The 15,494-nt window shown below is 47.5% G+C and overlaps 1 protein-coding gene across 1 annotated transcript; it reads left to right on the top strand.

Moving 5' to 3' along the window:
• The first annotated feature begins 2,298 nt into the window (after positions 1 to 2,298).
• Positions 2,299 to 15,183, top strand: LOC310691833 (trans-1,2-dihydrobenzene-1,2-diol dehydrogenase-like). Its single transcript, XM_083472023.1, has 7 exons — positions 2,299 to 2,481; positions 6,389 to 6,500; positions 8,451 to 8,614; positions 11,137 to 11,389; positions 13,382 to 13,506; positions 14,561 to 14,711; positions 14,948 to 15,183. Exons 1-7 carry the CDS (start codon positions 2,389 to 2,391, stop codon positions 15,055 to 15,057), a joined length of 1,008 nt encoding a protein of 335 aa, XP_083328149.1. The 5' UTR covers positions 2,299 to 2,388; the 3' UTR covers positions 15,058 to 15,183.
• Positions 15,184 to 15,494: the final 311 nt, after the last annotated feature.

Raw genomic sequence — 15,494 nt, 5'->3', positions numbered from 1 at the left:
CACGCCTCTCAACAGAGAACCCAGGAGGACCAGCTTCTACCCTGCTCTACTCACTATTGATTATTTTATTGATTTCTAGCTAAACTTTCTGCTAAGGTGCTCAAGGTGACATATATTTTATTTATAGACTATATGTCGCACACTTAAGGAGTATCTAAGCGGTGAACATAGAACAGCCATAAAGCAACGTAAAAATACTTTGCCATCATTTCCACTGTATAATCCCGAGGTAAGGAGCATCAGAAAGTCTGTTTTGGCTTTTGGAAGTCTTCTCAGGCCACGCCACCTATCTCCAGGCCACACCTCCTCACCAGTCCAGCTTCAGCTCCTGAGTGTTTTCGGCTGGCTAGGAGGTGACCTTGAACTCTGATGACGTTTCCTGATTGCCTGGACGGAGGAAAGAATGTTGGTGCAGACATTTGCCTCCTGTCCAGAGATAACGTTGACATTCATTGCTCCACCCACTTTCACCTCTGGCCCCGCCCACCACCATGTGACCCTCCAAAGGTAGGCCAGAATGGAATGCAGATCTTGGGCCAAAAAAGGGTTACCTATCCTTGTTATAGGGATGTGGGTGGTGCTGTGGATTAAACCACAGAGCCTAGGACTTGCCGATCAGAAAGTCAGTGGTTCGAATCCCCATGACGGTGTGAGCTCCCATTGCTCGGTCCCTGCTCCTGCCAACCTAGCAGTTCAAAAACACACAGTGCAAGTAGATAAATAGGTACCGCTCTGGCAGGAAGGTAAACGGCATTTCCATGCGCTCAGGTTTCCGTCACGGTGTTCCGTTGCACCAGAAGCTGTTTAGTCATGCTGGCCACATGACCTGGAAAGCTGTCTTTGGACAAACGCCAGCTCCCCCAGCCTGAAAGCGAGATGAGCGCCGCAACCCCAGAGCCGTCCACGACTGGACCTAACGGTCAGGAGTCCCTTTACCCTTACCCTTGTTATACACAATAACTGATGAACGAGCGATACATCAGAGCTATACATCACCTGTGTAAGCAGAAAGCAGATTTGTGTGTCCTTCCTCATCATCCCTACTGCCGCCCTCCGAGGCAGCCTGTGTTCCACTGCCAAACAGCTAAACGTGCAAGGAGAGCCCTGCTGAATGAGACCCATTGCAAAGGCGGATTTAGGGGAGCAAGACCAGTTTGCCTGCATGGGGCGCCAAGCCAAGGGTGCTACAGGGGGCACCGCAGCAATGAACAGAAGATGAGAGGTGAAGGGGGGATTTTGGCACCACACAACACGCTGCTGAAATTTGAAAGCCCCAAGTCCACCGCTGCCCATGGTCCATCTAGTCCAGCGTTCTGCTCTTGCAGCGGCCAACCAGATGCCCCTTTGGGAAGACCACAAGCAGGACCCAAACACCAGAGCGCTTTCCCCTCCTGAGATTTCCAGCAGCTGGTATTCAGAAGCATTATTACCACCATCTGCAAAGGCAGAGCATAGCTATGGCTGCTAGTAGCCACTGAGAGCCTTTATCTCCATGTGAAAAGGTAAAAAGGTAAAGGACCCCTGGACGTTTAAGTCCAGTCAAAGGCGACTATGGGGTTGTGGCGCTCATCTCGCTTTCAGGCCAAGGAAGCCGGCGTTTGTCCACAGACAGCTTTCCGGGTCATGTGGACAGCATGACTAAACAGCTTCTGGCACAACAGGACACCGTGACAGAAACCAGAGCGCATGGAAACACCATTTACCTTCCCGCCGCAGTGGTACCTATTTATCTACTTGCACTGGCGCGCTTTCAAACTGCTAGGTGGGCAGGAGCTGGGACAGAGCAACGGGAGCTCACTCCGTTGCGGGGATTCAAACCGCCAACCTTCCGATCAGCAACTCCTAGGCTCTGTGGTTTAGACCACAGCGCCACCCGCGTCCCTCCATGTAAGACTGTTTGCTCACTGCATGCCATAGGGAAGTTCTTCCTAACATGGCAGCCCGTGAAGCTCTGAAAGGCGTAGAGCCCTGTTGCCACTGTTGTGGGGCAGTGGGAATTGTTCTCTCCCTAGGGCACAGGGTGGGGAACCTGCTGCCCTCCCAATATTGCTGCCCTCCAGTTCCTATCAACTCAAATCAGTGGGGCTAATTATGAGGCATGATGGGAGTTGTAGTCCAGGAGGGCCACTGGTCCCCCAACCTTGACTTAAAAGAACCCAGGACTTTGAGGCAGTGAGGTTCCCTTTCCCGGATTCAACACCCTGCCATTCCCTTCCCTATCATGAGCTTCTGCTGCCCCCTGCTGGCTCCTCGCCACTCCCGAGAGCTTTTAAAAGCAGCAAACTCTTAAACTGTTACGAAAGTTTCCCTCCTCGGAGCAGCTCGCCGCTCTGCCATTAGCCGTGTGCTTATGCTTCCTAGATCTGCTGCCTCTCGCCCTCTTCTGCCATGGTGGTCACACGCTGGGGGATCTGCTCTGCAGGGAAGATCGCCCACGACTTCCTGGTCGCCCTGAAGACTTTGCCACCCGAGGATCACAAGGTAGCAGGGGTGGTTTTTGAGAGGGAAAGCACTTGGGCAGCAGAAGCCCATTTTCTATCATAGCTTCCTGTCGGAGGAGGTGGCACCCATGTGCTTGGGGTTTTGCCACCATTTCTCGTAAGAAACAAGACCCAGTCCATGTTCCATGGTTGGGAGAACGGCTGTTCTCTTTGAAGCAGCTAGTCAGTCCACAATACAGTGGTACCTCGGGTTGAGAACTTAATTCATTCTGAAACTGTTCTTAACCTGAAGCACCACTTTAGCTAATGGGGCCTCCCGCTGCTGCCATGCTGCCACTGCACAATTTCTGTTCTCATCCTGAAGCAAAGCTCTTAACCTGAAGCACTATTTCTGGGTTAGCGGAGTCTGTAACCTGAGGCATCTGTAACCCGAGGTACCACTGTAATTATTTAAAAATAAAAGGGAATGCTGGAATAGATGGGCTTCTGGCTTGATCTGATGTTCTTAAATGACGGGTTGATCCAGACTCATATGTACTCACAGTTTCCTGTTCCATGAACCTTCTGCCAAATCTGAGACTTTCATCTCCTTGGGGCAACAGCTGTCTCTTGCTTAGGTTGTTAAATACCACATACAGTGCTATTTTTCTAGAAAAAGAGGAGCCAGAACTCACCATGAGCGCCTCTCTTGTTCTCTTATAATGGCAACAGCACCCACATGAGAGATGATAGAACTGAGTTCTGGCAAGTTGTAGCTGAAAGAAAGCCCTGGTGGTGTTTCCTTCCAAAGACTCTTATGAACTGAAAGTGGAGATGCTATTTGTACTTTTCCTTGTTTATTTGTTTGTTTTCACAACAAATTTTTTAATAAAAGCTAATTTGATAATAAAAGGTACTGCATACAGCAGATAGGTGACTTGTGTCAGAGGACCGGGGGCTGGGCAAATGCACAGAACCAGGAGAAGTATTGCTGGAGAGGGCTCTCAATAGCTGACCCCAACCCACCATCCCAGCTAGGAAATGATGAGATTTAGGTGGCTTCATGCAAAGAGAAATGAAACTCTGAGTGTGAGACTAAGTCTGTGTACACACCACACATTTAAAGCAGTTTCCGCCACCCCACACTGAAAAGAGTCATGGGAACTGAAGTTTACCCAAGACAGAATTACAATTGCAGCACTCTTAGCAAACTAAGGTTCCCAGGATTCTTTTCTGGGGGGGGGGGGGGATGTGCTTTAAATGTATGGTGCCTATGCAGTCACAGAAACTAGACTGTCGCCATTTTCTTCTGAAAATGCCGCTTTGACTGATGTGCACATTTTTGCAAGCAATTTCTCCTGATATAATGCGTTCTTATATATATAAAATTTTCGCTGGTATATTCGTTTTCAGGAAGAGTTTCCCCTGATATGTGCATTGCTCTAAGCATTGTTTGGTTGGAGAACTTGCATCGCAAAATTCAGATATGTGCAACTTTTGAAAGATGGCTGTGGTGGAATCTACACACCGCGTGCTAAAAACGTTGTGAAAATGCTTTTTTTAAAAAATCGTTTTGAAAAATGCATTGAATTTGCTATAGCTCACCGCCGCCACCTAGTGCCACAGTTGTATATTGCACTTTACAACACATTCACAACGTTTTATTTGCAGCTGTATAGCCGAGTCCTAAGTTTCCATTCTCATGCTGTTTTGGAAACTGCAAATTTGATATATCTGGCTTTAAATGTGAACCCAATCACATTTCTCTTGCATCCCTACCCGGAAGTGACCAGCGTGGAAGACAGAAAATGAGTGGGATGGGGTTAGGCTCTGTGAACACTTTCAGCAGCTTTCTGTCCCAGAGATCTGAAGGGGGAGTTTGGGGCCTCAGAGGCTGCTTACACACCATCCCTTTAAGGCACACCCACCCATGAATCCTGAGAACTTTAGTTAACCCCCTGACCTACAGTTCCTAGCACCCTTAACAGACTACAGTTCCTGGGATTATTGGGGGGGTGCGCTATACATTTTTGGTGTGTTCACAGCCCAAGTATTTTTTATTTTTGTTTAGTTCGGGATTCTTACATACATAATATTATCTCCTTCCAATTTTTAAATTTCCTGTACAATTTTTTCTTTCCCTCCCTCCCTTCCCACCCACCCATCTCCATTGGAAGGGTTCAAATAATTATCCTCAGCCACGGCCATAGCATCTTTAGTTTCCACCAAATGTCTTTTGTTCCAGTAGTTTCTATCCACTGAAGATAGGGGTTCCATCTGTTCCTTATCGTGGTAGACTTGACCTTCCACGTTTCCTGTGACATGACTGCGACAATGTCCAACTGAATAAATTCAAACAAATAACTATTCCATGCCTCTACTGTCCATTTCTCTCTCTCTTTCCAACCTAAAGCTATCGTTGCCTTTCCCGCTAAAATCATAGCTTTGAAGGTAAGCTGGTCACCTTTCTCCATAGCCGTGTTTCCAGGTATACCCATTGTCATGAAATCAAAGTCTGTTGAAAGCTTCACTTAAAAAAATTCATTAATAACCTTTAGGATTTTATTCCAGAATTCCTTTACTTCTGGGCATTCCCATCCCATCCCTTGGCTAGTTTACAGTGCCAACAGTTAGAATTCAACCCTGCTACCATATTAGCTAGCTGGGCTGGAGTTCTGTACCATTTTAGAAAGAATTTTAATTCCAGCTCTCCACAGCCCAAGTGTTTAACCTGTGAGCCCCACCTATGGCGCAGGTGCTGGATCTGGAGGCATGTTTGCAGACGACTTCTCTTTTTCATTATTGGTTGCCTGCGCTGGAGAGTGTTTGGTTGACTCTGTTTGCAAAGTGCTTCGCTGTGCCTTGTGCGTCGGTGTTTGTCCTAGAAGGAGAGAGGGAGGCAGCTGTGGGACTGAAGCCCAGAGCTTGTGACCTCAATTGGCAGCAGAAACTTCCTCTCAGCTTCGAGAAGACGCCCTTCCTGGATTGCTGCTCCCTTTCTGGCCTCTCTAGGAAACGGCTCGCGCTGGAACGTAGTAACCCTTCTCACTCCTTTGGTGCCAAGGATCCTTCTACACAGGCACTTGACTCTGTAAGCAGCCTGGCAAATATCACAAATGGGTTGTTGGCCACATCTTTAAAACAAAAACAACTCTTCAGGTTTTCTCTGGAAAGGGAATACAATCCTGTTCACAAGAAGCTGGCCTAAAGCTCGCCTGTACAGTGGTACCTCGGGTTACATACGCTTCAGGTTACATACGCTTCAGGTTACATACACTTCAGGTTACAGACTCCGCTAACCCAGAAATAGTACCTTGGGTTAAGAACTTTGTTTCAGGATGAGAACAGAAATCGTGTTCCAGCGGCACAGCGGCAGCAGGAGACCCCATTAGCTAATGTGGTGCTTCAGGTTAAGAACAGTTTCAGGTTAAGTACGGACCTCCGGAATGAATTAAGTACTTCACCTGAGGTACCACTGTATTGCATACCCTCCAAGTGTCCCTATTTTCCAGGACAGTCCCGGATTTACAGAAGCCGCCCTGGTTTCTGATTTGACCCTGGAATGTCCCACTTTTCCTTAGGACGTCCCTGTTTTCACTGGGTAAATCTTGGAGGGTATGGAGTAATGGAACCCCTGAGCCAAGGAGATAAGTAACTATACAACCTTTAAAAGGCATCTGAAGGCAGGTGACTGAAAGCATCGGAAGGTATATGGCTTCGTAAGTTCAGCTGAGCCAAGGTCAAGGGACTTAAGGGCAGCTGAGCCACAAATCAAGCTGTGGAGACAAAGATCCACTGGATCCTAAAATGCTCATCCTGGTGGATCCTAGCCATAGGATTGCCCCCTCAATAAGGGGGTGGAATGGGTTGGCATTTTGATACCTAAGACATAATGCAGGCACTATAAGAAAGTTGGCGGGGGGGGGGGAGGATGAGTTCCTGCCCGTTAACTCTTTCTTCTCCTCCAGGTGGTGGCCATTGCTTCTCGCGACCTCAGCCGGGCTCAGCAATATGCCAAGATCCACGGCATCCCCAAGGCCTACGGCTTGTACGCAGAACTGGCTGAGGATGCTGATGTTGGTGAGCTGCCTTCCCTCCTAAAACAGGGCTGGGAAACTTGTGGCTAGAGAGAGGGCAACTCCCATCGTCCTTGACCTTCCTTGGCACTGCCGGCCGGGACTCATGGGAACAGGAGTCCAGTGACATCCGGCAGGCCCATCCTTGCCCCCAAAACTGAGTTCCCACTTCTGTGAGTTTAAAACTTTCTTCCCAGCCTTCTTCCAAGGGCTGCTGGGGAGACCTGGGTGGTCTTCCAGGGATTCAAGCAGGACAATCCCAGCTCTTTCTGGAGATGTCAGGAATTGAACTCGGGTCCTTCTACCAACGAGCTACTATGGCCTTTCCTTCGAGGCAGCGCTGGGGTCTTTCCAGGTGCTGTGACCTCACTGTCTGTCCAAGGCTGATGCCTGATGCGAAGCGTCTGCAGCCTTTCTCAACCTGTGGGTCCCCAGATGTTGTTGGACTACAACTCCCCTCACCCCTTGCTAGCAAGGCCAGAGCTGAGGGATGATGGGAGTTGTAGTCCAACAACATCTGGGGACCCACAGGTTGAGAACCACTGCCTTAGGGCTTGTGCCTGCCAGCTCTCTTACAGACAATGCCACATGGCTACTACAGGATGATAAAATAGGATCTGTCCCCTGAGGAACACTGATGCCCTTTGTATCCTTTGCTTGCAAGTTTCTGAAGCTTTTTAATTATTATTTTTAGGAACAAAGGATCTATTGAGCTGTTGTAGCGACCCACTTCTTGGAAATATAATTTGTGGCCTTTCTAAACTCTCTCCTCAGAAAGAAATAATCTGTTATCTATGTGCCTCACCACTTTTTGCTACATCTAAGTAAAAGCTTCTGTGCTGGTGAGCAGCTGACTCAGCAAACATGGACATATCAGGCTCATCTGATTCCCTCCCTTCTTTCTGCCGAGGTTATCCAAGGTTATGTTGGGAGCCAGCAGGAGCTTGAGATGTGGGGTATTTAATTGGTTACCATATGCACAATGCATAACGCTTGATTTGATTCCCTGTTGTATGAGGGGCTGGCACTTGTCTGTGCCAGGGGTTCTTTTGTTAGCAGACTGCTTGACAATAATATAGTGTGCAAAACTAAAGCAGACTTGGCTCTGTATACCTGAAGGAGGGTCTCCACCCCCATCGTTCAGCCTGGATGCTGGGGTCCAGCTCTGAGGGCCTTCTGGTGTTTCTCTCATTGTGAGAAGTGAGGTTACAGGGAACGAGGCAGAGGGCCTTCTTGGCAGTGGCACCCTCCCTGTAGAATGCCCTCCCATCAGATGTCAAACAGATAAACAACTATATGACTTTTAGAAGACATCTGAGAGCAGCCCTGTTTCAGGAAGTTTTTAATTTTTGATGTTTTATTGTGTTTTTGTATTTTGTTGGAAGCCACCCAGAGTAGTTGGCGTAACTCAGTCAGATGGGCAAGGTACAATTGTTGTTGCTATTATTTATTTATTTATTTATTTATTTATTTCCAACATGCATTGACCTTCCAAGTAGAGCTGAGACTGGGTCACGAAAAGCAAATCAAAAGAAGCATGGAGACAAGATATTTTACGATAGGCCGTCCTTTCAAGCAATACCTCTATTGTTAGCTTGAGAACAACATTTCAGATTACCCTATGCACCCTGCAAAGTTTGTTTTTTGTTACCCAGTTCTTTCCCGTAGCCATTAGGTGGACTGTGAGTCTGATTCACTTTAGCACACTTTAGTACTGTCAGGTAGTCTGCTAACAAAAGACTTCCCTGCAAGGACTGCCCAAATCGTGGAAATCGCTGCTGCCTCTTGACATTGGCAACAAACACTCAATACTCGTGGGGCATAAAAAAGATTATCTGAACTGCACAGAACTAAGTAGGCGGGTAGAATCAGGGTCTTTTCCACTGTCTCTCGCCCACCCCCCATTTCCTGCTGGTCTTGGCTATGTATTCACTCTCTCAAATCTCTGTTACAGATGTGGTCCACATTGGGGTGGTGAATCCATATCATCTCCCTACCAGCCTCCTCTTCATCCAGGCTGGGAAGAACGTGCTGTGTGAGAAACCGCTGGGCATGAACACCGCAGAAGTGAAGGCCCTGGTGCAGGCAGCTCGGCAAAAGAACGTCTTCTTCATGGAGGTACAAGGCAAAGGCAGTCCCCCTGAAGCAGAGGCAGACTTAGGGGATCACAACCGGCCCACCGGCACTGGGCGCCAAGCCTAGAGGACATTGCAACAATGATGAACAACGGAAAGCAAGAGGTGGAGGGGGCGAGTGTTGGCATCGCACAGCGGCATTCAGCGCCGCTGGAATTTCAAAGCCCAATGTCCACCACAGCCTGTTAGTTCACATATAATAATAACAATAACTTTTATTTATATCCCGCCCTCCCCAGCCGAAGCCGGGCTCAGAGCAGCTAGCAACAGTAAAATGATAAAACATTCTAAAATCATTTCATTATAAAATTAATTCCAATCAAATTAATGGCAACCATTGGGCTAGAAGTTCTGTGAGGATTGCCCAAGGAGGGAGTCAGGCTGTGCCCTGGCCAAAGGACTGGTGGAACAGTTCTGTCTTGGAGGCCCTGCGGAAAGATGTCAAGTCCCGCAGGGCCCTAGTCTCTTGTGACAGAGTGTTCCACCAGATCGGAGCCACAGCCGAAAAAGCCCTGGCTCTGGTTGAGGCCAGCCTAACCTCTCTGTGGCCCGGGACCTTCAAGATGTTTTTGTTTGAAGACCGTAAGTTCCTCTGTGGGGCATACCAGGAGAGGCAGTCCCGTAGGTATGAGGGTCCTAGGCCATATAGGGCTTTGGAGGTTAAAACCAGCACCTTAAACCTGATCCTGTACTCCACTGGGAGCCAGTGCAGCTGGTATAGCACCAGGTGAATGTGATCTCGCAGCAAGGACCCTGTAAGGAGTCTCGCCGCAGCATTCTGCACCCGCTGGAGTTTCACCAAACCATGGCTTAGGGCTTATCCACGCTTACTTTTCTTCTGCTCTTTCCAAGCATAGCCTGCACTTTAAAGTTCCAGGTCCAAGCATCCCTTTTTTTTGGCTTCCCCCACAAAAACCCTCTCTTTAAAGCTGAACCAGAGCAAACAGCAACCCATGAAATACTCAAATTGCCATTTGCTCCAAATGAGCACTAAAGAGTGTGTTTTTCTCAGGGAAAGCTCCAGGGCAGGGGAAAAAAAGGTCCCTTGGACATGGAACTTTTAAAGTGTGGACCTGTGCCTGGAAAGAGCAGAGCAAAAGGTAAGTGAGGATAAGCCTTTAGTGCCAACTAGCAAAGGTGCAACTTCCCGGAGTGGAGATCCCACTCCTTCCTAGATCCTGCTGCTGCCACATTGCTGTGAGCTAAGCTACAATTTGCCTGAGCATTAGAATCAAATCCAGGGTTGTGGTTTGTCTGGGGGAGTGGTAGATAAAGAACAAGCGTTGCAGATCATGCTTTGTCTGGAGCAAACTGTGAGCCTGGGTTTGAACATAATGCTAAATCAAACCATGGATTAGCCCCATGTAACACAGCAGCAGCAGCAGCAAGACCAGGGGAGGAACATAGCAGCTGCGGTCTTTACTGTGGGGTCCTGTATGTTTGCTTCTTTGCGCTAAACCATGGTTTAGCTTAGCATTATGTTCAAACCAAGTCATTGGCTATGTTTGGACGTGATCACAAACCATGGTTTATTGTGGTGTGAACCAGCCTAGCCTCCCCACCCACCAGGCTTAGACATCTTTCCCCCTAGAACATCTGACTTCTGTTTTTGATTAATTGCCGCTCATTGCATCATCTGCACTTATGGTTTGCTTGAAGCAAGCTAGCTCCAAACCATAGGTTACGAAACTGACTTGTTTAAACAAGCCATAGCTATGGTTTAGGGTTCAAATATAAACACTAAACTGTGGGGAATTCAAATGGGAAGCAATGGGGGGGGAGCCCTGCTGGAAACTAGACCCCCAGTGTTTTGGCATTCCTTGTGGAAATGCTGTTTCTTCTGGCCCAGCGCTAGAAGTCCAAAAGGGTTGGCAGCCAGTTGCCAGCATTCAAATCAGCCCTTCTACCTGCTGCCCTAACACAGCCTTCCCTAGCTGGGTGCCTCCCAGATGTTTTGGACTACAACTCCCATCAGGTTGACCAATGGTCAGGGATGATGGGAGTTGCAATCCAGCAACATCTGAAGGTTCAGCCATTCTTGGCATCAAAACCCCCATGTTCTTAAGCAGGGGTAGGCAACCTAAGGCCTGTGGGCCAGATGTGGCCCAAACACCTTCTCAATCTTGCCCATGGATGGTCCGGGAATCAGCGTGTTTTTACATGAGTAGAATGTGTCCTTTTATTTAAAATGCATCTCTGGGTTATTTGTGGGGCATAGGAATTCATTCATTTCCCCCCAAAAAATATTGTCCGCCCGCCCCCCCAAGGTCTGAGGGACAGTGGACCGGCCCCCTGCTGAAAAAGGTTGCCGACCCCTGTTCTTAAGACTATCAAAAATGCAAACTGAGGGTTTTATCACTGTATACACAGCTTGAGGAATATTTTTTTTACCTTGCTCACTTCTTTATGGGGTTTTACGTAGCTTGTCATAATAAAGGACCAGTTCTGGATACCCCCCACAAACACAATGTGCCAACATGGCTACCTGCAATTTTTGTACGCCAGGGTCTGTGGACACGTTTTTTCCCTGCTTCAGAGAAGATCCGTTCCTTGCTCAGCCAGGGTTCTATCGGGGATGTGATGGTGTTACATGCTGAATTTGGGAGCCCGCAACTCTCCATCCCCAGATGTGTGGAGAAAGAGCTGGGGGGAGGTGGCCTTCTGGATATTGGCTGCTATTGCATCCAGTTTGCCTGCATGGTCTTCAATGGAGAGAAGCCGGAGTCCATTCTGGCCTCTGGATTCCTGCACGATACAGGTGAGTACTTGGCTGGTCACTTTCCTTGTCAGGGGAAGAAGTAAGGAGTTTCAGAAACTGTCCATCAAGGAAACCAAATGAAAAAAAGGGCTGGCCCAAGTCATGAGTCAGAAAGTTCCTACAGTATTTAAGGTGCCCTCCTTAAATAAATATCTTCTTCTTCTTCTTCTTCTTCTTCTTCTTCTTCTTCTTCTTCTTCTTCTTCGGTGATCACTCATAGCCAAGTATGATTATCTTCCATGAACACGGTTTTAATAATGAGTCCGTAAATGACTGTGGAGGCCAATTCTGGATCCACATGTCCTTCAACAGTGGGGACATAGGTTTCCAGGTGGGAGTTGATCATGGTGAGGGTTTGCCAAACGTTCCTTCCTCTTAGCATGCTTCTCCCTTTCGTCCTGAGTTCGAGCGTCTTCAAAACCCATGACACCTTTGGTAATGGCTGTTCTCTAGTTGGAGCACTCACAGGCCAGTGTTTCCCAATTGTCAGTGCTTACACTACATTTTTAAAGATTTGCCTTGAGAGAGTCTTTAAACCTCTTTCGTTGACCACCAGCATTACGCTTTCCATTTTTAAGTTCAGAATAGAGTAGTTGCTTTGGAAGACCATAATCAGGCATCCGCACAACATTATGAATCCAACGAAGTTGGTGTTGAAGAATCATTGCTTCAACACCGGTGATCTTTGCTTCTTCCAGTACACTGGTATTAGTTTGCCTGTCTTCCCAAGTGATGTGTAAATTTTTTCAGAATGCGCTCTTACATATGGGGAGAAATTCAGTACAATTCACAATTAAAGTCAAATCTATCAAATCCATATAATATAAGAGCTAAAACACAGTCATGTTTCTAAACTCTCACTTTTCCAGATTTTACAACTGACAGATCCTTCCATCCCTATGTACTCTCTGCTGTCTCAGGGTAGTGCTAGCAGGTTCGATTTTGCTGTGGGTGACAGAACATTGCTTGCTTGTGGGGTTCTTTTAATATGTATTGCCAGTTACAAATCGACAAGCAGACGACAAGTGGGGACAAACTGCAGGACAATAGATCCACTATGTCACATCTGTTCCCCACAGAGGCCACATGCTTTCTGCCATCTCCCTGTCTCTGTCCCTCTTTCTTTCAAACTTCCCTTTGCTACTTCCTGTCTCTGACTGTTCAGCTGGAAGAACGTCTTCTCCAAACTCTCCCAGGGATCTCATTCAGAAGCACACAGAGTGCCTCAGATTTTAAGAGACCATCTCCCAAGCATTAGCTGACAAAACAAGATGACCCTGGAATCTGAGCCAACAATCCAGAAAGGGAAGGAAAAACAAAGGAAAGGTCAGCCAAGAGCTGTAATTACATTTTACTGAATCATTTGCTGCCTTTTTAAAAAATGGTGTCTCATTCTGCTGCCTGAAGTTTCTCACTTCATTTTGCCCAATGGTAGAGCTGGCCCTTCTTACTGGGGAAGGAAGGGGAGCAGTACGGATGTGGAGGTTGGGATACCTTAATTCCCACAAACAGATGAGAAGAACTGAGGAGCTACACTAATGATGAAGATGTGGAAATCCAGAAGATGCACCTCTTTGACACCTGAGATGCGTTCCTTCAGAGTCCATCAAATTCCTGTGACTATAATCTGAGACTATACTGTAAAATGTTTTCAATTTTCAATTGTTGTCACCTGCCTAGGACTTGCTAGTGAAGGGCAAGTAATACAGAGGATGATGATGGTTGTTGTTATTTTGACACACTATAGAAACTTCTTTTTGCTTTGTCAAACTTTAATTTGGTTTTTCTCCACTCTGGTGTGAGCATTTATAATCCCTGCCTCTGCTTTTCAGCCTGAGGGGGGACAGGGTGGCAGGTTTGTGCTGCGATGGTAACATTTAAAAGAAGAAATAAAAACTGCTGAGGTGTGTTTGTGAGTGGGTGCCAAAGAAGACTGAGGGCGGGAGAGGTCGTGTCCCCCCCAGTGACAGGCTTGTGTTTTCTTTTCCTCAGGTGTGGACAAAACCGTGTCAGTCATCCTAAACTACTCGGGAAATCGCCAGGCTGTCCTCACCTGCACCATGACAGCCAGGATGCCAAATCGAGCCAGCATTAACGGCACCAAGGGCATGATCGAGGTAACTCCTAGTTTCCAATCCAGGGGCTAAGGCAGTTTGAGGGGGGAAATTGTACCTGGTTTATTAGAAATGTATTTTTTCAACCCTTCCCCCCTCCCCCGATATTGTTGGACTACAACTCTCATCGTCACTAAGCAGGCTAGAGACGATGGGATTTGTAGTCCAATAACATTAGGGGACCTGGGGTCAAAGAACTGGAGCCCAGGTGTGGAGGCAGCCCTGTGCTGCAATCCAAAATGGAGTCCTTAGCCGAAAAGCAATGTCACATTTACTCCCATATTTAAGGCACTATGATACCACTTTAAACAGGTGTGGCTTCCCACAAAGAATTGTGGGAACTGTAGTTTGTTAAAGGTGTTGATAGGTAACTCCCAGAGCTAGAATTCCTAGAGTGGTTTAACTATCTGTCCCTCTTCCAAGGGAGCAATGGGAAATGTAGCTCTAGGAGGGGAATATGGAGTCTGACAGTTCTCAGCATCCCTAGTTCCTATAATCGTTCGGAGGAAAGCCATGACTGTTTAAAGTTTCCTTACATGTAGGGTGTGTGAATATGGCCCAAATGTTGCAACAGAAATGTTATGTACTGAAGTTATCACCCTGGGCCAGCAGGGGGATACTGTAGATAGTTATGCAAATGAAGGATCGAAAAGTGACGTTCTTTGATTGGATAGTTTCGTAGGCAAATGAAGGATCGAAAAGTGACGTTCTGTGATTGGATAGTTTTAGAATGTTGTTATAATAACAAGGTACTGGAGCCCTATATAAGCAGGCTGACTGAGCCCCTCAGTTTAGTTCTGTTCTGACATCGGAATAAAGAAGAGCTGTTTGAAGAATCGCTGTGTCGTCTGCTATGTTCGCCCACAACCTAACAAGAAACACCTTGTATGTGAAGAAGGGCGTTCTAGGCAGATGAGGAGAAGGAAGCAGGAGGTAGGATAATACAGGGTGGTGTTGTCCGTTTTCTTTGACAGTGGCTGTGTGAAGCCAGTTTTGTGGCATAGGCAGGCGCACACACCTTCCCCAGCTTTCTCTCAGTTCCCTTGCTTCCTGCCAGATTCCATCTCACTTCTGGTGCCCAACCGAGTTGGTGGTCAACGGGGAGAGAGAAGAGTTTCCCCTGCCTCCCCCGTCCCAGAAAATGCACTTCCAGAACAGCACCGGCCTGCGCTACGAAGCGGAGCATGTCCGGCAGTGTCTCCTCAAAGGTAACTGAAACACCGCTGACTCGCTTTTATTAGATTGCCTGGGGAGAAATTCAATAAGCCACGTTTTTAAAAAGGGAGGGAGTAGAGTGAGAGAAGATGGAAAGTTTGCTTCAAAACCAGCCTTTGGGAGTACATCCACTGGTCCAGGTCCCCCAGTGAGCTTCCTGGCCAAGTAGGAATTTGGAAACCTGTTGTTTTGTTTTTAGCCCTCTCTCCTCCCTTCCCACATCTTCTAGGTTTGAAAGAAAGTCCCATCCTGACACATGCGGACAGCGAACTGGTCAATTCCATCCTGGAGGAAGCTCGCCGACAAGTGGGTGTGCTTTACCCACAGGACAAAGTGTGACACACACTCCATTACCACTCCCCCTCCTGCAAGACCCCATATTCAGTTTCAGAAATAAAATTGCACGCAGATGGACTTCAGCTGTGGTACAGACATGTATGGCCAATAAAGCAGCTCTTGCCAATTTTGGACGGTGAGTTAATGTGTCATCCAAGGAGGCCTGGACAGGGAGTGGGAGAAGGGACTGGGAGCATGGGCAAGGGGAGAAATTTGGAACAACAGAGCTGGGTATAAGGGCTGCGGGACATGGGGAGTGGAGGGGTTAAACAACAGGCCAGGTATTCCCCAGCTTAAGGGAGGCAGAAACACAGGATAAAGCTGTCCTAAGAAACCAGTGGTGCTCAAGTTGTCCTTCTGCCGGGTTTGGTGAAAGCCTTCTTTTACAATTAAGTAATGCTTTGGTTTTTGGGACGCGGGTGGCACTGTGGGTTAAACCA

Source organism: Podarcis liolepis (assembly GCF_965112155.1).
Source record: "Podarcis liolepis genome assembly, chromosome: 13".
In the NCBI taxonomy this organism is placed as follows: domain Eukaryota; kingdom Metazoa; phylum Chordata; class Lepidosauria; order Squamata; family Lacertidae; genus Podarcis; species Podarcis liolepis.
Note: the sequence above shows the minus strand (reverse complement) of the source record. Positions and strands in the feature narration are given on the sequence as shown.